This window comes from Aquila chrysaetos, chromosome 13 (genome assembly GCF_900496995.4).
Source record: "Aquila chrysaetos chrysaetos chromosome 13, bAquChr1.4, whole genome shotgun sequence".
Lineage (NCBI taxonomy): Eukaryota > Metazoa > Chordata > Aves > Accipitriformes > Accipitridae > Aquila > Aquila chrysaetos.
This window is the reverse complement of record NC_044016.1, coordinates 14,266,974-14,290,437: the sequence shown is the minus strand read 5'-3', so window position 1 is coordinate 14,290,437 and position 23,464 is coordinate 14,266,974. Positions and strand designations below refer to the sequence as shown.

Below are 23,464 nucleotides of genomic sequence, written 5' to 3'. Positions count from 1 at the left end.
AACCTGCGAGTTTTACTACTTTTCCCGATTTTCTCCCCCATCCCACGGGGTGGGGGGGGGGGAGTGAGCAGCTGTGTGGTGCTTAGTTGCTGGCTGGGGTTAAACCATGACACCTCCTCAACTCCTGGCTCTACAGAGGTCACACAGGCAACAACCCTCCCCATTGTGGAAAGCCAGGTACACATTAAGCCAAGGCAAAAGAGCAACTAAAAGATGCCCAAGCTAGAGAATTTACTGTGCTAACAGCTCATTCTGCTATTTGCCTTAATTTGCACCTCACTTATGGAAGGGACCTGTTGATTTCTGAAGGTCCTCCTCATCCCAAATGAAGCAAATGGAAGCCAGATCACTCAGCCACAGTGCTAGCCAAACACATCTGTTGAGACTACCTTGGCTCTTTTTTTTGCCAGACGGTAAAAACGTTACCATATCAAATGACATGTAAGAACATTGCTTAGGTGGCTTTCTATGTATAGACTAGGAGACAAGCACTGCCTTATGTCAGCAGCCAAAGCTATCTATTTAAATACTAAATAAAATGCAAAGTGAAAGATGAGAACACCAATTTAGTATAAAGAAGTTCTTTTCTTCCAGACCATGATGCATCTAGCCCAATGACCATGAAAAAAAGAAAAAAAAAAAAAGGTTTTAAAAGTCAAGTCACAGACGTTTATTAGATCATCTACCAAAGGAGCATTATGCTGATTATATCCTCCAACCCTGCAGCCGCAGAACAGAAAGTCCCCTCCAAAATGATGCCTGCCAAGCGCAGCAGTCTTCACACGATTTACTGGTCAGTGCACACAAATACATACAAAGGAGATGATTATGCCCTTCTGATTTCAGGTGTCATCCAGGAGGATCACTTCCACAGTTTTAGCAGTGAATGTTCCAAACTGCTGCTGTTCTTCCCAGCAATTGTATTTTGTGGTTCTACTTCCATTTCCTTTACTATATATGCATAAGCAGGAGGCCTCTCTTTGCCCTGAATTATTGACCCTATAATTTGTGCTTCTGTTTTCAACTAGTATTACTGCTGAATCATGCCAAAAATCACACATACTGAATATTGCAGTGGGTCATACTTTAAAGCCCCATGAATTTCCTGGTTTCCTTGCAGCCAGACATAAGCTTCCCATTACTTTGGGCCAATCTTTATCCTCCTACGGAACATGAAGCAAATTCACTGACATCAGTGAAAATGCACCCATTTGTATTATACATTAATACTATATTTCAAAAACAGGCACCTCAGTCTTGATTCCTTGACAGTTTGGCTTTACTTTCAGGGGTATTTAGATGACAGGCTAGTCTTGCAAGAATACTTCAAATGCATTATATTTGCAGTAAGAAGTCTGTTTGCTAGATATCCTTTACAGCATCCAGGTGCTTAGAAGCAGGCAAACATCAACATGAAGCAGGCATCCCTAAACAGCTCTGAAAATTTGTCCAAGTGTAAGAATCCTGGCAAAGGGCTACGGTTATTAAGAACCAAAAGACAATGGAGCAAATACCCTAATTCTCTATTAACAAATTTGCCTTCAAACACAAAGACACACCATAGCACTCCTAGTACCCCCAGTGAAATACAAGTCTCCAACTCCAGAAAAAACAAATGGATTTTCAAAGATACTCTATGTCAAGAGCTTAAGAAATAATGACACAGCCACACCAAAAACTTCCTTTATCAAAATATATAGGGGTAAGTATTTTTTTGGCTAGGTTACACTGCAAGCGCAGAGTAACTAAATGGGAATGACAGACACAATCAGATACATCCACCAGTGACAGCAGTATTTTAAACAGATGTAGGCTACTACAGGCCTTGCAAACAGTTTAGTATTAGTAGTAAAATTTTCAAAGCTTTTAGGGTCTTAAATACATATGCAAGCACCTGTAAATCTCAATAGATCTGAACGTGTGCATTTTTTACTGGCATTGATTTCAATGGGACACAGCCATCAAGCTTAATTGACTTTGCAAGTCTCAAGAAGGAACAAGTACTCCTGAGGTGTTAGGGCAGGAGCCAACAAAGGACCTGGCCACCAAGTTGGCCCAAGCCACTACCACCCTTCAGCCATCTGAGTCCATGCAGTCCCTCCTGAGCCGCCCTGGGAAGCGCAGCACCTCCTGCCACTCCGCAGCTCCATTGAGACAAGGCGACTGGCACGGACCTCGGATTGCAGTGTGAAACCCTTAGAGCACTTGACCAAAGTGGGAGACAAGTTGAGCCCCTCAGGAGGCAGTTGGGAGTATGGGGAAATGCGGATGGGGAGGGAAGCATCTGAATGGGTGCTTCATGCCTTCCCTAAAATGGTGCCAGCTTCAAGGCAACCCTCTATCTACTGAGGCTGAGCCCCTCCATGAGGTAGAAGGTGGGGCAGAAGCAAGGTTGTTGGAGAGAGAGGCAGAGCAGCCCAGAGCATGCAAAAGAGTAATTCCCCAACCCAGGATCCGGGCACTTAATACAGACACCCCCCACCCACCTTGGCTGAAAGCACCCTCAAATGCAGCATCAGTTTCCTACAAAACTCCCGTAACCCTGAGTGAGGCGGGCATATTTTCACTTCTAAGACATTTTCAGCTTGCTGCAACAATGTACAAGTTTTTGCAAAAGCGACAGAGCCATTTTCTAGCATGCAGCTCACTGACAAAGCTACATAAACTTGCATTATTAACAGCTTTTTAAATGGCCTTCATACATGCTGGCACAGGTCTGATGTGACTTTCCTTAAAGACAGATGTGTATCCTTCTTCAAACTCTTCCTTTAAACAGCATATAAATAGTGCTTAAAAAAAAAAAATCAAGATGTATAGTTAACCTACTCTCAACCCCATTTCCATGGGTAGGATACATGGAAAATAAATGCAAGCACTGAAGTCAACTGACTCTGAGACCTTGCAAATAATTTTGGATGTCCATGTTTATGATTAATTTGCCAGCCTCTCTTCACAAAACCAGAAAACAGCATCTAAGTCTCTAAGTTACACCATATAGCCACGTGACCGGCAGCATAATTGCCTCTTAAGAATTTCATACAGTCTTTTCAGAAGACAAATGTTTAAAACTGTTGCTTTATCCTCCTCACAATCTTCATATGTATAACTTAATAGTAAAATTTCTAGAAGTATTTCTTAACACTACCATAAATCTGCTAGCCCACATACAAAGATCTCTCAACTAAAGCAGGCAGCACAGGCTCTATTGCCTCCTTCAAGGGAGCACCCCTCCTCCAAAGTTTTTAATTACAGACTCTCTGACTATCCCCTGCCATTTCAGCCACTTCCCCAGATTGTTCTTTCTCTGGGTCTGGTTTGTTTTGCTGTATTCTGAGACTTTTCCAAGGTTTCAAATATTTAGGCTTCACCAAAACTATTTGAAGAAACCAAGAGCCTTTTTTCACCTTAAAAGCAGAGCCTAACATAGCAAACTCAGCATAAGCAAGAAAATTAAATGGGCACAAAATCCAGTACTGATTGTCCATTTCCTTCCTTTTCCAAACCAGAAAGCTGAGCTCTCTAGCCCTCCCAACATCAGCTTTAATCCCTAGAGAGACCAAGGGGTCTCTTACATTGCCACACTAAAGTAACCACTCAAAACACACAGAGAAGAAAAACCTGCCTCTTGAGATCACTCTTTGCTCAAGCAAAACATACAGGCCAATTTGCTTTCTACAGCAACTCCATCTTAGGTTGGCTTGACTGGCTAACACTTACTTATTTGTTTTTCACTGCCCTAGGCAGCACATTCATATAGCTATAGCCAGACAACCCAATTTTTTTTTTTTTTTTTAAGCTTCCTTACCTATGTTCTTCTACCTGCTCCCTCTGTTCCCTCCTCCTTTCCTTTCTTTGTCTCCCTCCCCTTCCTCTTTTGTTCTTGTTCTTTCCTTGTAACATCCACTTTCCTGGTTTCAGAGAGCAATGCATGAATTCTTTCTCTTCCTGAGCTTGCTTTTCTACCGATCTTACAAGTTCTTCTGCTTTTGTCAGCCTGTATAAGCCCAACCATCCCCTTCATCTTTCAGCCCTTCTCTTCACCAAGGAAGCTTCCATGTGACCATCTGACACCCCCCCCCCCCCCCCCCATCTTTCTCCTCACAAAAGCATTATATTTCTATTTGGTTTAAAAGAGTCCTTCCCCACGGTTTGCAAGGACCTACATTTTGTTCCTCTCCTCCCAGCTGCTGCTTCCAAGCCCAATATCTCTATAGCATGGGCACCCTCAGTGGGAAGCAGCCACCTGGACTTTAGATGGCACCACACGAAAGTCTCTAACACCAGCTATTCTTTAAAAAATTTGTTCCACGAGAATCTAAGCCAGGCCTGCTATGCTGGTACTTTGACACAGCACTGAATTCATACAGATTTAAAAAACACGATACACCCCAACCACCTCTGTTACTCCAAACACAACTAATCAACAGATTTTAATTTCAGTAAGGTCCTCAAGATGTTACATACAAAGGGGGGAGGGGAGCGAACCCAAAACACAAACCGAATGCCTCTATACCTCCAGTGGACTTTGTTTTCTAAGCAACCCTTGGAATTTTTGCCTATTGTTCTCTGCTGCACACCACGGAGCGTTTGGCAAGTGATTTCTATTTTTAGGATGTCTGGGAATGCTTTGCTTCGGTTTTTCTTTTTCGCTTTGTGGGACCACAGTGCCATCTATTGGGAAAGCTATGAAGAACAGACTCTTCTTGGCTATTTACTATTTGTAAAGACTAAAAATATTTATTACTTCGTTTTCAAAACAATTAGGTGGGCCAAGTCTTTATCATAGGCTTTTATAGGCATTTGTTAGGATATGCAAGCCCCTACATTACAGAAAGTTCCAGACTGATACATTCAAAGAAACTTAAGTTAAGCAACCACTTAAGAGCCTCACAAGAACCAAAACTGTACTAACATGCCAGAAACAAAAGTTGCCACCTTTAGAAATAAAGGTCAGGAATGGCTATCCCGCACGAGCCAGTCTTTCCTCCTCCTAGATCCTGCATCTCCCATTCCTGTGGGACTCCCTGTTTGAGCAAGATCATATAGGGATAAACACGAAGCCTGCTCCCTAACCTGATTACTACTAATTCTCCAAGATCAGGAATTAGCTAGATTTTTGTAAATTCTCCTTCCAGCAATAAGCAACATACAGGAAAAGCTTCTCTGAGTCTATAAGCAAGCCCTCTTTCTTTCCACAGCCAGTGGGAACTCAGAGCAGCCAGAATAAGCCTGTAGAGTGCGCGTAGTCCATACTCAACATTAAATGAAGAGCAGCACAAATTTTAAGAAGAGGGACCTTTTGAAAATGGACCCAGGAAGGATTTCAGATGAGTTAGGGAAATACAGGCCTGTCATCCACACCAGGCAAATTACTAGAGAAATAAAGAACATGGCAGAGGCTAGAAGAGGCAGGACCCTAGATAAACCAGGCAGCATGGAAGACTCACCATGGGGAAACCTGTCCTCCCAAGTGCACTCCCAGGAGCACCTATGGCCTGTCCAAGCCCCTCACCAGCTGAGGGCAGCCCCCAGGCTGAGGCCAGGGCTCCCCCAGCCACCACCTGCAAGGACAATGATGAACACCCAGCAGTGACTCAGTGCAGGCAGGACAAGCTCTGGCAGTTGGTTTTCAAAAGGAAAATGAGGTACAGGTGAACCACATTATTATTTGGGGAAGAGGTGGGAGGGGGAAGGAGGGATTACTTCTCTCTAGATCACATTAGTACAGCTGGCACTTTGCATCATTCACACACAGGTGTTTTCTAAATATGTCATCTGCATACATTAAAGATTTAGAAAAGAAGACAGCACTCTCCCACAGACATTGGGAGCTCTCCCATAATGGTGTAAAGGTATCTTTACACATATGTATATCAATACACATACATATATACACATTTTTATATACATACAAGCCACTGCCAACTAGCATTAAAGCATTAACTAACAAGTCAGGACCAAGAAGCCCAACAAAAAAAACAGCTCAGTATAAATGAAAACATATACTTTATTTTCATATGTCTGTAAGACACCTAATTTTCAGGAAAGAGTTGCAAATACAAGCAACAGCCTGGGGCACGCCCCAGTTCAGCCTGTCAGAGCTGGTGAGGCCAGGACGGCAGCGCCATGGCTGCCCCAGCTCAGCACCGCACAAGGACAGGCTCCTCACACACCCTGGAGAAACCCTGCCGAGGCCCAAGCCTTGACCCCGCTCCCCACAGCAGCTCCTTGGGGAAGGAAATAAAACAGACTCACTAACCTCAGCTCCAGCATGGCCCCCTTCCTCCTCAGGCTCTGCAAGGCCACCCCAGCACCAGCCCCACAGCAGCACCTTCACCAGCCGGAGCAGGAGGAGGCCCCAGCACTACCCCTGCCCAGGTGCCCACAGCCAGACCGCAAGCAGCTGCACCGCTCCACGGGGCTTTATTTCATTTTATTTCACAGCCCTGCCTCCATCAGGAAGCCCTCATGCTTTAGCAGCGGTTTACTTTATTTTTTTTGTAAATACCCATCAGATAAATAACATTCTTTCTTTGTACAGGGGTTTCTAGTAAATCCCCATAAATTGTCCTGATTTAGCACAATTTTCGGTGTGAACTCCCCATCTCAGAATGTGTTTCCTTCAGGTGTCAGGCATAGGAGTCAACCAGGAGGTAAGGCCTCTGCTGCAGGAATGCAAACAAGTGTTGCCTCACATGGTGATTTTGGTCTTTTTTTTTTTTCATACGCAAGAGAAAAATCATCTTGGAGTGAGAGTAAAAGCCAAGGTAGTAGGACCAAGAGGATGAAGGAGGTCTTGTGAAGAAGGCCACAGCACCGTGCAGCTCTCACTGCTTGTTCCAGCTGCTCTCTGACACTGCAGAGGCAAGTCACAAAAAAGCAGTGAACACGACGAACAAGATCTGCTTCGTACACCTCATACTTGGCAAAAATTGCACAATCACCCCCCCCAGCACACCAAAGCAAGACCCCAGATGCAAAACTAGCGGTTCCTCCTTGGTGAGGGAGCGCAGGAGCCACCATCTGAGCCTGGAGGCACACAGGGGAACTGGGAGAGGGAGAAGGGAGCAGCACCATCCCCACTCAGTTTCTGGAAAAAGTGGTCTCTGTCCAGGAATGGAGTCCCTCACCCTCTGCTAGCTTTTATTTTCCAGTTACGCAAGAGCAGCATTTTCACTCTTTAGTATTTCCAAGTACCTCTGCAAATATTCCTCTGTACTGCCTGTACTCGTCAGCACTGGGACATGGCACCCCTGCATGGAGAAAACGCGAAACTCAGTGCAAGGAAAGGATGAATTTTATTTACCCTTAGATATATTACAGACCTCTCTTGTTGATGTAGACTTCCTTACGCTGATATGGCACACGCTTCAGGCATGACTGCACCATCACTGAAATCAATGAAATCAATGCAAAATTCAGAGGGGTATCTAGAATAGGGAAGAAGTGGTAATTAAAAACCTTAAAGTCGCACTTCAGGGAGTTAATGCCCACAGTATAGACACTTATGGGCTGATTTGGGCAATAAAGGTGGCTCTGGCTGCATGATCTTGAGGGTCTCACTGAACTTTTTGATATAAATTGCACTGTGAAAGTGGTAGACTTAACATAGAGGTGGGTTCACAAGATCTGGGCCTAAACATTCAGGCAGTGTCCCCCAACCTGCTCTTTCAGGAAGCTGCCCTTTTCCCGTGGCTCTACCGCCTCTCAAGTTGTGAAAAGAAACCTGAAATTATTTGAATTATTTTCCTTCCTGCTACACCATGCACATGTGTAAAGCACTACCGAGGTAATGAGCTGTTACACAGACTGTCACTGCCTAAGGAGGCAAAGGGGGGAGATTTTGTTACCCTTCAGTTGTAGTTACCGCACCAGTCAATATTTGCACCCTGTAGTAAGCAACACAGTATAAAATAACCTTTATTTCCTGCAAGTTCACACCAGCAGCTATTACTCTGTCAATAAAACGCCCCAGGCGAGCGCTCCCTTTGTGTACTGCTGTGACCACCGCCAGCCACTTTCCCCGGCGAGGTGTGCCCCGCCGCCGCAGCGCACCGAACACCCACGGCAGCGCCGCCCCGCAGCCAGAGGCCCGCGGGCGCGTCAAGGTACCCGCGGGCGCGCCCAGGCTGCCGCCACGGCTGCATAATTTTTCCGTGAACTTTTTTCTTTCTTCCTCCGGAGCGCGGCCGAGTCCCAAAAAAGCCCGTTTTCCCTCCCAAAAAGCTGGGTGCTCCAGGTGAGGCTCGAACTCACAACCTCGGCATTGCTCGGCTTTGTACTGCTGTATAAGTACCGCGCGCTAACCGATTGCGCCACTGGAGCCCTGACACCAACTCCTCCCGAACGGTTTATCAAGGGCTCGCCTGCCCCGGCGGGGCAAAGGCGGCGGCGCGCCCGCCTGCGCCCCGCGCTGGGCAGCGGGCCTGGGCCGCCCCGGTTCTCTGCCCGGGCCGCGCTCTCATCGTTAACGGCCGTTAACAGCGGCGCGGGGAGGGGAGGGGAGAAGGGACTGGGTGGACGCCGCGCCCTCGGAGAGGGCGGCGCCCCCAAGCACGGGAGGAAGGAGAGCGGCTGCGGTGCCGGGACTAAGCCCTCCCCGCCGGGAGGGCGGCCGGGCGGGCGGGCGGCGCGGCGGGCCACGGCTGCGGCGCCGGCGGGGAGAACCCGACCCCCTCCGCCGCGCGGGCGGGGCCTGCCGCGCGGGGCGGGGCGGGGCAGGGAGCGCGGCCCGCCGCCGGCTCGGCTCGGCGCCGCGCCCCCCCCCCCCCCCCCCCGCGCAGCCTCTGCGGCGGGGTCACGCAGGGCGGCTGCAGGTGACGGGCGGGTAGCGGGAGCGGCCTGTCCCGGCCCGTCCGTCCCCCGCCCCCCCCCGCGCCGGCGCCAGACATCGCTGCCGGCTGAAGCGGCGCCCGCCGTTCCGCACTCCGGAGACCAGGCAGGCAGGCCCAGGCCCAGGCCCAGGGTTGTGCGGGACCAAACCTCCTGACGGCCTTCGGTAAAAGGCATTAGCCGCTAGGTCAGCGAAGTTCATCCTCACGCTAATTCACATCGGTGGGAAATAATGCACCCGCCTGTCGTGCTCAGGTCCGAGCCGGAGAGAAAAACAACTAGTTACTGCCAGTAAACGAAACGATTCTCTCTGTAGTACCACTAGCTGCACACCCTCGGGCGTTGCAGGCTACTTGCTGCTCCGCTGCCGCTGTGCGTGACAAGAGGGATGGCCTGGCACTTTCAAAACAAGTAGTACAGGTTAAAAGGAATCGTATAAAATGATTTCTGAATGCTAGTTAATAGAAATAACCAAAAATACTGGGGTTTATCCCGTATGGATAATTCATTGAGGGCTTACTTTACGTCTGGATGGAATTGGGTGCTCTGACATGAAAATGCTGAATAGATCTAAAAGGCTAACATTACTTATACACGGAAACAACACAGTGTATATCTGATCTATTACATGCTTAGAAACAGTTACCAGATGAAAACACAAAGCCTTAAGCACATGTTTATTGTTAAAGTATACTGCTAACACGGATTTATTCCGCAGACAGATCTGTCTTACCTTTATGTGGCAGGAAGATGGTAAACATAATCGGCATCAGCAGATGCTTAAACACAAGCAATGTTCCAACACTGTTACGCAGTTGAGACAGAGACACTCTTTCTTTTTTTCCACCCATGGTTAGGCGTTGTCACCGTATTTACTTTCCTAGACAGCTCTGTTGGCTTACTGACATAAGTACTAGCAACCATTTTCCTTTCTACCGCTACTTCACTCTGGGCAAAGCAACAAGCTCTGGGTATTACTTTACAGGGTGGATGGTTGTAGAGGGTGCTACACAGCGCTTGGATTTCCATGGCCTCTAAAAATGAAATATTGGTGGCCCAGCAGCAGGTGACAGGCACTCAGCCAGTTTTAAGTAAATAGCACTGATCTCCCAACTGCTTTTGGCAGATTGAGTGGCAGTGAACATGTGACTTCATTACCTCCTCCACCCACCTCTGATCCATAAATGAGCTGAAACGTTTTGAGACCGTTTTGAATGGAGACAAGGTGCTTCTCGCTTGTCAAGAAAGTTGTTCTGCTGTTGGTATTATTACTGTGGGCATTACTTAGAATATGTTTCAGTGGTATACACCATTGACAGGTAAAGCAACATGCGATTGCTGTATCTGACCACTGATGAAGGTGGCTGGCATGGAGAAAAAGAGAAAACCGACAGTTCATTTCTTAGAGAAATTTCCCATCATCACATAGGTTTAGTTGGCATACCAGAAAACATCAGCTGCCTTCATTACCCTTAGCAGCGCATCATTACACTAGAAAATTAAATATTCTATACCACGCAAAGATTGCTGTGAACATAATTTCATCCAAACAAGCACTTTTTTGGCAAATACAAGAATGTCGGGAAGAATCAAAGCTGAAGGTGTAAATATACGGACAAGCTCTTTATTGCAGATTAACCTTAGACTCAGGCAAGAGTGAGGACTCAGTGAGTCTAATTTTGGTGTTTATATAGATGATAATGACTGCGCGCTTTATTTTAATCATCCTCACCATAAAAGTAACAGTGATAACAGTGAAGATTCTAGTAGTTTTCGTGGGATCTTTAACTTTTCTACTGTGCTATGGGATTCACTTGCTTCTTATGTTTGTCCCCACAGAGACTGAGGCTCTTGATAGTATGTTTATGAATATATCAGTGAAATTTGGCCATGTGAATTAGTTTGTAGGAACATAACTGTACTTGGGTTCAAGTAGTAGGCTTGTTACCGATTTGAATTTTTGTTTTCAGCAACTATATAGGGCTTTTTAATATAAATAATTTTTCATTTTTTAAAGAAGTACTTCATTTGTATTTGTTCTCAAAGAACAAACAGAAGCAGCACAGAATTGACCAAAAATAGGAAGCATGTTCAACTGGGTGAAATGGATTATTTAGTCATATCTAGGTCTTCCTCTTTCCATTTCTTCATAATATTAAAAAAAAAAAAAAAAAAGAAAAAAAAGATAAAAAGCAGAAGTTAAAGCTGTCCTAATGGTGCAGAAAGTTACTTGCTTCCTTCTGCTTGCAGAATCTCCAGATTATCACTTCAGTGTAGCTCCATTATTTTAACAACCGGGGAAGATAAATCAGTCTCTGTATTGCACAGGGACAGAAAGGCAGAGTTGAAATGATACTAAAAGGATTTTGTACTCAAATTGCTGGTGAATGCAAACCTCCCCTGGTGAAGATTTTTCAGAATACTTCTTAGCACTAAGTATGAAAAAACCAAAGCTTAAGAGCCAATTTTCACAATGCTGTTTGCTTTCAAGAGTAAAATGGGCAGAGCGGAGCAGGCAGCATCCATACTTGCTGGCTTTATGGTCTGTTTCCCCCTCTCCCCTTCCCAGGGGCTCTAAGCCATTCTAGGTCTTTATCATCAGTTATTTAGGTGAAAAAAAAAAAAATACAGGGAGCAATGGAAAAGTGACCAAATATCACTTTAATACAGATAAAAATCCTGGCCAACAAACCTGAATACCTCTTCTAACTAGAAACACAATATTTAGCTTATGTGCTTTTTGTTAACATATCCTGCTTGCTGGACACCAGCTAGTAAATTTAAGTCTCTGATAGGTCTGGTGGTTGAGGAAAGTAGAAAAATAAAGTAGGTGCTGTCCTAAACTCAGTTTTTTCTACTACCACTTTTTTCATGTACCCTTAATACAAAAGATGGATTATTTTTGTGTAGCAGTTCTGTGCTTCAGTAGTCTTGTGCTTCTCTGGCAGCAAAAGCTGACAAATCGAGTCCTTACCTTTGCATAAAGGGAAGGATCTGAGCCAAAAGTGAGAGCAGAAACCCCAGCTGCTAGAACAGGCTTTGATGGATGTGAAGAGTTCATCGCGAAGCAGATTAGCAAGAAAAATCCAGGCCTCTATCAGGTCATGAGGCGTATGTATTTACTTGAGTCTCATGGAGACTTGTAACGCTGGCTCTTTTCTTTGCCTCTCCAATACAATTCACAGAAATCGAGTTTCATGGCCCAGTACTTCTAGGCCTTGCAGACCATTTCTTAGCCTTCCTCAAAAAAACCTAAACAACAAAATCCCAACGTTCCCTTATACCTGTTATACACATGGAGAGGCCATTAACTGCATTTTTCAAAACCTATTGGTTACAGAACGTAGCAGAAAATGCTACCCTGTGATAATAACCTCAGCTTCATACTAATGGTGAATTTTATAAGTAAACTTCATTCGTTTCCTCCCTGAGTAGGTCTAGCTGTCAGGTTTTCATACCTCACTCTAGCCACAAAGTGGATTTATCACCACGCAACAGATAGTTTTCTCTGCAGGTAATAGTATACCTTGTATTCTGCCTAGTGGAAAAAAAGTGGAGACTAGGGATTAGAGTAGGGGTTGCAGACAATAGCCCTGCAGTTAAAACTGGCACATTAATATTGTGGAGAACAAGGCTTGGCTCTATCACTTCCAGGATCTGTTTTTTTTCCTACTGTGGCTTTGTACAATCTCTTGGTTTTCATGCCTGATAAATGGAGTCCTGCTCTGCAATACATGTTACTAATGATGAAGTAGAGCTTTACAAAACCGTGGTCATTAAAACAGAGTGTCTTCAGTTCTCCTGGTCCTGCCAGGCTGGGTCACAATCCTCTAAGTGAAAGTGCACGTTAAATAGAAGATCTCTTTCCTTTGCAGCTGAATAGTGTGCCAGCAGCCTACAGTACAAAAAGCACTGAAGTATTCCTGTCTCTAGGTCCAAAAACAGGCCTAGTGACTTTGCTATGCACTGGTGTCTCACCACAGCCATTCTGATAGTAGAAATTTCATGTGCTAAATAAATAATGGGCGGTGGGGAGGGTGTTTCTATAATTGAGTGAAATAATAATTCCTTTGGGCTTATTTCAGAGGAAATTATTGCCAGTCCCATTGTGATTGTACTAATACAGCAGAACTGTAATCCGCATGTGGATCTTGTTATCCCAAAATAAATGGGGTTTTTTTGATCAATTATGTAATTAGTTTAAACTAAACTGCAAAGAAGTGATAGAGATGAAGGTAAAACAGAATCACCCTTACACATACTGGAATAATAACATTGGTATTAGTTAAAACTCACACTCCATTGCTTTTTTCCATTGGAAAATTATAATGGTATAAGGTAAAGAACTCCCAAATTTGTACTGTTCCAGCATGCTGACTCTTCAGTCCAGCAGCTGCTGGACTGCTCATACGCGCAAGCCATGGAGCATGTAACACTCACTTTTAAACAAATCATATTATAACCTTATACCCATACACATTCATCCACTAAGTACAGTGTAGATATAATCAGAAGACTAAGCTATGTCAAGAGCAACTGAAAAGTGCCAAAATTTTGTAATGTCTTGGGGTTTTTGTTTACCACCCATTTCATGTATTTCAAGTCTGAAAATAAATGTTTATACATTTGCTTATTAAAAAATGGGGGTGGCAGGGAACAGAGTGAGCAATCCCATAGGAACTATGTAGACATTGAACAGAAACTAGTGAAGGAATAAAGACTAATACAGGTCTGGAATGCCTGGCAGTTTTCAGTTTCTTGTTTGCCTGATAATTTGGTGACAGTATGCTGCACTTTCCCAAAGGGCATCACAGAACCAGGTTCAGCTCTCCAACAAGGCCCGCTACAACATTGCAAAGAGAGGATCAAATTAAAAATGAGCATTTATGGGTAGCTGCTTTTGGTTTTACAAATGCAAGAGACGTCTTTATTTTTGTTATTTGGCAGAAGACGACCCCAATATTTTCAAAAACACTCCCCCAAACATTCAGCCTAAGAAGGTTGAAGGGAGGTGGTGAAAAGGAAATGGGGCTCTATTATCAAGCCTGAAATACCTATATATGGTTATGCATGTATAAAAATACTTTTTATACATTATATGTAACTAAACTTTGAGCAACTGCTCTCAATTTGCATTTAGCTTTGAAATCTGTTTCTATATTAGACTTGCAGGGTGTGGATGCCCGAGTCATGCCCATTTTCCTAACTCTTAGTTTGTGTATGTAACAAGGCAATTTTTGTAAAGAGGAAACACACACTCCAGTTGATGCAGTAAAGAGAATTAAGACACCTCCTGTAGGCAGAATCAGTCTCTGATGAAAATATATATTTTAAAAACACTAGTCAATTATTAGCTAAGCTGCTGGAGCATTAGTACTCTTTACAAAGTAACCTTTGGCTGATGGACCTTGATGACCCTTTGACACTGAAGCCTGAAGACACCTCTTCTACCAACCAATCCTCTGAGCTCTGGGGATGGAACCACATGCAGTTTGCTCATGGAAAGAGCACTCTGCAAACTCTAGTATCTCCGTCAAAATTTTCATAGCTGGTGGACCATGGAGCTTCTTGTAAATGTAAGAAAATGGATAGAAGAAAACGAAACTGCCTTTTTGCCACCTGTGTGCAATAAGCTTATGTAAGTAAATGAAGATTTTTTTTTTTTTACCCAGTTCTTAGGTATATAAATATTCCTAGCTATAAGAGGAAACTGCTAAAATGCATACATGGTAAAGATTAGTAAGGAACTGTAGTTCCTCTCAGACTGCAGCCAGTCAGAGTGCTGTTTCAAAGAACAGAAAGTGACTGAAATCTGTTTTCCAGTAACTCAGCAAGAGGTGTAAAAATCAACTTGAATATAAGATATTTGCCTCAGCTCAAAGTCTCTTGTAGGCAGTTAGACTGAGTTCAGGGAATTTGTGTCAAGCCCTGGTGACGATAAACTTGTAGAAATCAGAGGAGAGGGCATCACATTCAGAAATGATAAGATTTAGCTAACAGATTAGTGCTACCAAATTACAGCCTGGAACAGCTGCTAGAGCTGCTGAGAGTCATTCCAACATTGCAGAGGAGCCAAAGCTGCAGGAGCAATCAAAAAACCGGTGGGACATATCCCTGAAAGATAAGGTGAAAGGAAGGGCAGGGGCACTGGAGGAGTAGGTTTCCAGGGCATTTCCAGAGCTGTCAAGGCAGGGCAGGGAGGCTGAAGAGGCAGCTTAAAGCTATGAACCATATTCTGAATGAGACAGCTAATAAAAGAAAAAAAGTGGGGGCATTATGCAGTTGTACAGCATGCATATTCTCAGTCTCAAAGCTCATGAACAAATTCCAGTGTAAATAATCCAACATGTGGCACCTTTTAGTCACAAAGTTAGCAAGGATTTCTTTTGTCAGTGAAGTTGAGGATAATATATTTTGTCCAAAACTCTCTATACAGAAGGCTTTCATAAGAAAGCATTATCTCTAAAGAATGATATAAACCCAGGTTTTATAAAGAAAATAAAAACCATTTTTTCTTGCTTTTAATTTAAAAAAAATAATCTTGCATTACAATTTTAATCATTAAAAAAAAGCATCAAAGAATATGCTTCTTGCCCTACCCTGAAGTGCTACCTCTAATCAAAAGCTGAATGGGCAGTACTGTAGCAGTGATATTAATTTCCATTCACAGGTGCAAGGATTACTTTTCAAAGTAATGGTTGCAAGACAAAGATAAGGTAAAAGGCACATCCTTCCTGAGATGTCTGTGTTGAAACTACAATTGTATGTTTAACTGAAAAATTATGAAACTTGAATCACTACAATAGTTTCACAGTGGGAGAGAATGAGAAAAGTGTCATCTTAGGAGTGTTTGCATTTCTTTCATTTTCAAAATGGATTTAGGAAGCATTTTGTAAAGCATATCCATTTCTAAAGTTTGCCAGTGATGGTGGTAAAATTTTAGTACTTTATGTATATGAAATAGTCATGGTTTTCTTTCCTCATCAGTAAGAAGAACCTTTTTGTTATTACTGCACTGTTTGTTCTGTACCATATACCAGCAGTTCTGAAGTAACTCTAGAACATGACATCTATCAGAGGTCTTCCCTATAAACATTATAACAAGCCACAGTGAAACAAGGAACTTTTTTGTGATAAAAATTGCATAGATTAAAAAAAATATCCATTTTTCCAATGTAGCTTCAGCTTATGAAGAAGGAGAGGAAAGCCATCTACTGTGCAGATTGAGTCTCACCGCCTGCTGCTCCTGGTGCTACTGGTACCTGCTGGTACCATTTTCTTTATGTGGTTAAGAGGAGAAATATATGAGTATATGAAACTAAATAGGCCATTGATTAGCACCTTATTCTAAAAATAGTGCGATCAAGTAATTTTCACACCCCTGAAACCTTTATGATGCTCTAACTGCATTTTGGCAGTCTTAGCTGAAACTGCTTTCCTTCCTTATGATTTTTCTTCTTAACGCAACTATATTAACCAGACAGTTTTATTTAGCAATATGGACAAACAAACCTATTGGAGTTCCTGCTTGTATTTCATAGCTGGATTTTTTTGATGGTCATTATATAATTGTATAACAATTAATTATATATATTATATATATAATTATATATATAATATATATAATATATATATAATTAATTATATATACATTAACAATTATATAATTGTTAATGACAGGAACGATTAACCCATAGTTGCCTGTTTATTATGTAAAACCTAGCTAAATCCATAGGGTAACAGAATTAGTGGTAGATTTGCCAAACAAAAACTCAAGCAACAATGATTTTTAGAGCAGTATTTTCACTTTTAGTTATTGAACTAATAATGAAATTGTATGGGTTTCTATAAAAAAATTATCTTTACAGCAGACTACAAGATACCCATAGATTGTCTTTCTCTTATTTTATTCTCCAGGGTTGATTTTAATTTATTTAATTATTTATTAGCTGTGTTGTTACTGTTTCAGTTTTCCTGCCCTTCTTCAGTAGAAGTGTTCATTAATGCAGGAGTATTTTAGTGCATTCTTGAAAACAAATATTATATCTGCACGGTACAAACAGTTCTGATTTCGGTTCCTTATTTCAGGATACGGGCATAAAGCCAAGTGCTATAATGTGTACAGGTTCCTATGGTGAAAACAGTCAATTTAAGAACTGTAATTTAATTTAATTCTTTAGACTTTTATTTGACCAACTAATTTGTCACTGTTACTTGTTATTTCTGCTTTACTAGTCCCTACTGTGTTGTTCATTTTCATTTAAATACTCTTCAAAGTAAACGTGGTAATGGTGGCAGATCAAATAGATATGCTCAGCATTCAAAACAAGCTTCTCTCAATTCAGGCTTAAGAGGTGCTGACACAGAGGCACATCGTTCTTCCCCGTGTTGCAGGGGAGCGTGGCTCTGCTGGTTCTGCGTTACTAGGATCTCCTGTTAGCCCTAGTATTGCCCAGAATCTCCTCACTAAAAAGCTGAGGTCAAAACACCTCAGTTCACATGTCAAAAAAAGCTTAAGAACAAATTTTTAATCACAGCTAACAGGCCTAATTTGTAGGGGTTTTTAGCAAATGAAAACCTGCTACCTTACCTCTTTATTAGTGTAAGTGGACTGATAGATAATTGGGGTGATATCTATTCTTTGTGACAGCTGAGAGAAGTGCTCAGTGGGGCTCTTAAAAGGGGCAAAGTTAAGATTAAGGGCCTGAATCTCCTTTTCTGATTAGCCACAACCACAATGAAACCATTGTAATGTTGTTCCACCTTAGCAAAACCAGTATAAATAGAAGAGAAATTAGCTGATAATTCCTACCATCAGTATCTCCGGTAATTCTACCAATGGTAAAAAAAGTACGTTTTTACCTTTATTGACCTTTAAAAGTGCTTTACCTTTACAGAATCCTGATCTAATCGGCTCAGGTTGAAAAGACATTTTCCTGTCGTTCCTGCCTCTTATGTGGCATTCTTTGTCTTTACAGTTCAAAGCTCTTTCCACAGTTGGTAACTATCGATGTCCCCTTTTCATAGCTGGAGGCACTGAAACACCAGAAGGGAGGTAGCTGGCCTCAGGTCACCTGGCAAGACAGTGGCAGAGCAGAGAGATGCATCCGAGGTCTTTTGAGTTCTCTTTCTGGATGTTGCTTGTCACTCAGCATTGTTTCATTGACTCACTGTCCTCAAAGAATTAAAAAAAACTTACATGAAATAAAGAACATCATGAGTGGAGGTAGCTTTAAAATGTCACTTTCTTTTCTAGGCATCGCCATCAATTAAATGTGATGTTTGTTGGAGGGCCAAATGAAAGGAAGGATTATCATATTGAAGAAGGAGAAGAGGTAACCTATAGGCTGTGTATATTTTGCTGTTTTAATTGATCTATAATGATTAAAATGCAGCTACTTTTGAAGCTACACATCAGCAATGCCAGGCTTGTGATGTTGTATTTATTAGATCTATTCAAAGACTTAAACAGAATCATTCACCAGAACCATACACCATCTGTGCATTTCCTTTGAAACAAGCACATGAGATCAGATCTATTTAGCTATAATTCATTTCCAAGGGGAAACTAGATAAATTGTTCTGACACATTAAAATGTCTCATTTCAACATTTTCGAACAAAACTTTGGAAAGGTAATGATATTTTTAAAGTGATACTTTGTTGCAGAAGATCGGTCTGTATTTCAAAAGTAACTTTGAAATTCAAAAATAAAAATAAATTATTTTGATTGGCTTGAAATTATATTTTTCTGGACTTTGTGAAAAACATCAGCATTTTCAGCTTTCATTCAGGTTTGGAAGGTTGAAGAATAGAGTCTCTAAACATTTTTCAAATCAGCCCCCTTTGCTGCACATCTTCTGTATCAAAAGAAAGCCATCCCACCACTTTGAGTTGTGACTAGCCATTGTGCCAAATGCAGAATATAGGAAGAAAGAGTAGAAACCTATCAAAATTGTAACAGCTTACACCTACTTTGTTAACTGCCTTTTTCATGGAATCATCTGCTTGGCCTGAGGACTCCTCTGAGTCAGAGGTATCACAAATGGCTCTGAAGGAACACTAAGGGAAAGGGGACACTAGAGGCCTGGCACTAAGGATTTCAGGATGGGAGACAATTTGCCTTGCTTCCCAGCAGAGTAATTTAATTTCATGGAATTCCAGTAAAACTTGGCCACCTAATTTTAAGTACCTTTGGAAACCCAAGCCTAAGCATCTACATAGTTCAAGGCAGAAGTGAGTCAAGTTCGATAAATCCTTTTAAAAAGAAACAAAAATTTGCGTTTGCTTACCATTGAATCATTTCTCACAAAACCAACGCAACCATTTCACAACAGCCTTCATTAACTCTCTGTTATAATTGTGCTGTGCAGGTGTTTGTAGTCATTATAACCGCACCACTCTGAAAGCGTGGATGTTACCTTCTCACTGTCTGACTCCTGCCTGCTTTGGATTGCCACCACAGCCTCACAGCCCACCCGTGGCTGTGGGCACAGGCATGTCTGTCACCTACCAGGTTACCCAACACACGCCATGATGTCCCTTCTCAGCGGCCGCGCAGGAGGAGCTCTGGCAACGGCCAGGACCATGCCATCAGGTTGCTTGGGCTGGGAAGGAGGCAAGCCAGGTCCCAGGGCAGCTCGTGTGAAGTGATTGTTGCTAACCAGGAGAATTTAGCATCCATCATCTATTTACAAGAAAATTCCAGAGATACTTAGCTGGGCAAAACAAAATGTGGTTTGGTCAGCGTGATTACGGTCCCTGGAAAAGGAGCAATCGCATCTGTAGGATGACTGCTCAGAAAGCACTGACAAGAATAGCTAATCTCTACGCTGCTGTTACGGTATATTGTTGAGTATTATATGTTAGATTAAAAAAGAGTGAGTGAATTTTCTTATCGAGGCCAATGACATCAAGGTTTGGTAAAGCATAAAATGAAGGTACATATGGAAGTTAACAATTCCATATAATTTTTCCTGCAACTTAACCTTTTTGGTTTTATACAATTAATTTATTTTCTTGCTCCGAAGAATACATTAGAGCTATACACTAAGAGAGCAACACACAAAAATGAGCTGAAGTTTAACCGGTCGGTACAATAGTCTGCACTACAATATAAAACATATTGTATTTTTTTTTCTGTTCCTTACAATCTTGTCTCTCCCTGCATCTCCCAGTTCATAATGTATTATCCTTGGTCCCCAACCCATTCCCGTGCTGTTTCATTTTTTTTAAATGTATCTCCTCCTCCCCTTCCATCAAAATGAAAGTTAGATAAATATAATTTGTCTCTTTTTTTTTTTTTTGCAAGATTTTCCTGTATTTGAAAAGAATTTGGCCTGCCTTTAACAAGCCTAAACCCATTATATGACTTTCCAACAGTATAGAAAGTTAGCCATATCTATAAAGGCATAACTTATATCAGTATGCACCAGTATAGTAAATTATTACTAACTCAACTGGCTACAAGATTTTTTAGGTATCAGTACATCCTCATTTACATGGATTATTTGCTCATTAGCAAATTTCCCACAATTACTCAGCAACCAAAAATGGAAACATAAAATTCCTATCAGATAGGAAAATTGGCAATATACACATCAGAAGCGTTATCAGTTACTTATCAGTTTAACATATGGGCCAATTTTGTCCCCTTTTATGGAGGTACAATATAGTCATAGATTACATTTTACCATAGCTTTTTATCAGACACATTTGCACCTTCCTGTTATCTAATTTAGATCCATGTTTTTCATTAGAGAAGAATTATGAGGCAGAGAGTATCCTAGTAAAAGGTCATAGTCCTAAATTAGACTTGGGATTAAAAAAAAAACATTTAAAACCATGTTCAGCTCATTATTTTGGCAGGCAAAAGGTCATTTATAGTTCTGAGTGATAATTTGAAAGATAAACTATATAGGCATACTGTTAACAGGCCAAATCATGAATGCAAAACCCCATAAATCCTTTATGCAAATTCAGCTGATGCTATTCTACTGTATTATTCTGATAGCAAAGAAGTGTTGGTTTAGAAAAGAAAATTAAATTTAGTATTGTTTATATCTGTTCACTCATTATTGTATGCCTGTTATCACACGGCTTACAGTATGTCCTGTGGCACAACTTGTGCTTGTCAGCCTGCAGTTCACAGCAGCAAGGGGTTCACATGCAGAGATAAGGGCTTAGGAGCATCCTCCTGCTCCTGAGCTGTTCTCTGTTGGCGCTGTTAATGTGCAGGTGTATCGGGAAGATCAGTTCTGACTGGCTAATTATGAGAAGAAACGGAGGCTTGATCTGGACTCTCTTTAAAGCCTTTTAGGATCTTCTCCTGAACAGTCATTTATGCTAAAACGACAGCTAGTCTTGCACAATTTTTTTCCTCCTCTCAACAAGCAGGAGTTTCCTAAATATGTAACTCAACATTTTCTTCCTTCTTAGTTTTGTCTCTACTGCTTCACTTCCATCTTAATTTTCTATGCACTACTTATTTGCCATCCTTCTGCACAGAAGTACTGCCTCATACCTGAGACGTTGTTTTCCATTGGACAGGTTTTATAAGGAGGCAAATCAAGCTGCACTTTACCAGAGATAAACCATTCACATTCTTTGGCTTGACTTTACCACTATGTCATATTCGTTCTTTTTCCTATTTGTAAATGTTAAGTTCCCCCTTGCTCCCTTCTCCTTCAGAACAGAGATGAAGTCAAGAAACATTTACTTGGACGTTCTCTGCCTCTAAATCAGACTCATTCTTAAAATGAAACTGCATTGCTTTGGGAAATGCATCTTCTGTTGAAACATGGCAAAAAACCTGCTGTGAGAATGCACCTTTATAGCTATATGGGCAAAACTTTCTTAATATGCGCTGAAATGAAAGTCTTTGTGCTATATAGCTAGTTTTGTCAAGAGCGCTTTGGATTACATGGACTAGTAACTACAAGTCTTGTGTAGCCAACTCGATGAGACCAGTGAAAGCTTTTGTGGTGGTCCTGACATGATGCTCAACCCCTCAAGGCTATGGGATAGCAGGTGCATCCCAGGTACCAGGGAACAGTCCTCAACATACCACCTTTGTGTCTTGAACTTTTCATCACACAGTAGTATTTGTGACAAGAAGAGTTTCGGCACTTACACAGCTCACAGACTTCATGGTGTATTTACTGCATTTTTGCTTACTTGCAAAGCCTGAGGGGGAAAAAACCCTTCTAATCTTATCTTATAAATTCATTATATAACTTCCAAAGAAATAAAGTAAGTGAAAACTGAAGGGAACTGTATATTTTGGAGGAAGTTAATGACAGACAAAACCCATAATCATAACAAAGCTTAGCTATAGTAAAAGAATTTCAGATTTTATTTACTGCATCGTGTGGGCTGCTTTGGGGAAAGTGAGATATGCTAACAGCTAAATCTAGGATCACAAAAGTAGTTCAGCTCCCGACTCTTTACCCACTTCAGACCACCACTTAAACACAATGAATCTCTGCTAGCTGACTTTGATTTCTTAACAATTTATATTCTGATGTTGTGTCTACATAAAACAGTGCAGTTCCATGCAGAGAAATTCAAATCAGCCTTTCATCTACCACCTGCAACACATTTGCATTGGCATAATATTCTGCTTGGTTTTATAAGCCCTGCTTCTCACTGTGCTGTGCATATTTTACCCTAAGTTTCTGCACTCAGCATCTAGGTTATTTCCTATGGATAGAGCCACCTAAGTACTGATGCAGCCCCACAGATCAGAGCCCTTACACCGCAGTCCTAAAGAGGACTCTCAGAACAGAAATTCCCTCTCCTTTGATCATCTTGGCCAATCTCTTCAGCTTCTCCTAGCATATTTACATGGCCTGGTTGAGATATAGCAACGTCTTGCTCTGAAACATGATACAGATTTGGTCTCGTCTGCCACAGCTCATCTGAGTTTTCTAACCTGAGTTCGATTTCTCTTTTTCTCCCCCTCACACACACACCACAAGTAAGACTTGACTCCAGTTTCTGACAAATTACCTGCTTAAATGAAGCCTGACCACTTCTAGCATATGCTGCTCTCTAGTCAGCATGCTTTTGAGAAACTCTTCCCTAGCAGCTTAGTTCTCCCTTTGCATTGTATGGGGATATGGGTGCCTAAGAAGGAGGGGAAAGGGGCTAGGTGAGCATTCCAGTAGCTAGTTTTGTGGTGCTTATCTCCCAAATAAAACTGAGAACGTGAGTTGCAACAAAGCAAGACAAACCTTTTTGCTTATTTACATTTAACACCCCCCCCCCCCATTTATCTGGTGAAAACTCTTTGAATATTTTAATAAGAAACAAAGCTCCTATTACAAAGTAATAAGAGAGATAATCCTTTTGCATCAGAAAGAGATTGTGTCTTCAGAAATAAATTTGCTGCATAAAATTGTTGGGATGAGTTTTGGGTAGTATTCAGGTTTCACAGATGACATATAAATGAGCAGAGTAAAAACAAATCAAAACACCACAACATCGTTTTCTCTACCTTCCTCATCTGTTTGCCTTCCAGACTTCTGATGGCTGAAAAGCCTTGTGATGAGAGAGGGAGAAAATTGTTTTTCTGTGCTCAAATACATCAGTTACCACTGAAGTCTGGAAAACACCCAGGCTCTACTCCCACA

At 41.9% G+C, this 23,464-nt stretch overlaps 2 protein-coding genes and 1 non-coding gene across 5 annotated transcripts in view; 1 reads left to right on the top strand and 2 right to left on the bottom strand.

Moving 5' to 3' along the window:
* Positions 1-8,231: 8,231 nt before the first annotated feature.
* Positions 8,232-8,325, bottom strand: TRNAI-UAU. The gene is made up of 2 exons: positions 8,288-8,325; positions 8,232-8,267 (listed from the first exon to the last, which is right to left on the bottom strand). It is a non-coding gene; the product is annotated as a tRNA-Ile (tRNA).
* A 5,938-nt stretch (positions 8,326-14,263) lies between these two features.
* Positions 14,264-23,464, top strand: part of HAAO (3-hydroxyanthranilate 3,4-dioxygenase) — a 36,200-nt gene continuing 26,999 nt past the window's right edge. Inside the window, exons 1-3 of one of the 3 annotated variants that reach the window (XM_030035059.1) lie at positions 14,386-14,470; positions 15,503-15,548; positions 18,089-18,167. In XM_030035059.1, the coding sequence (XP_029890919.1) occupies positions 18,111-18,167 (57 nt within the window). In that variant the 5' untranslated portion in view covers positions 14,386-14,470; positions 15,503-15,548; positions 18,089-18,110. Of the gene's footprint in view, positions 14,471-15,502; positions 15,549-18,088; positions 18,168-23,464 lie in introns of all 3 variants that reach the window. The other 2 variants (XM_030035058.2, XM_030035055.2) reach the window with 2 other exon arrangements.
* Positions 22,907-23,464, bottom strand: part of MTA3 (metastasis associated 1 family member 3) — a 228,288-nt gene continuing 227,730 nt past the window's right edge. Inside the window, exon 19 of the mRNA XM_030035050.2 lies at positions 22,907-22,958. Within this exon, the coding sequence (XP_029890910.1) occupies positions 22,922-22,958 (37 nt within the window). The 3' untranslated portion in view covers positions 22,907-22,921. The remainder of the gene's footprint in view (positions 22,959-23,464) is intronic.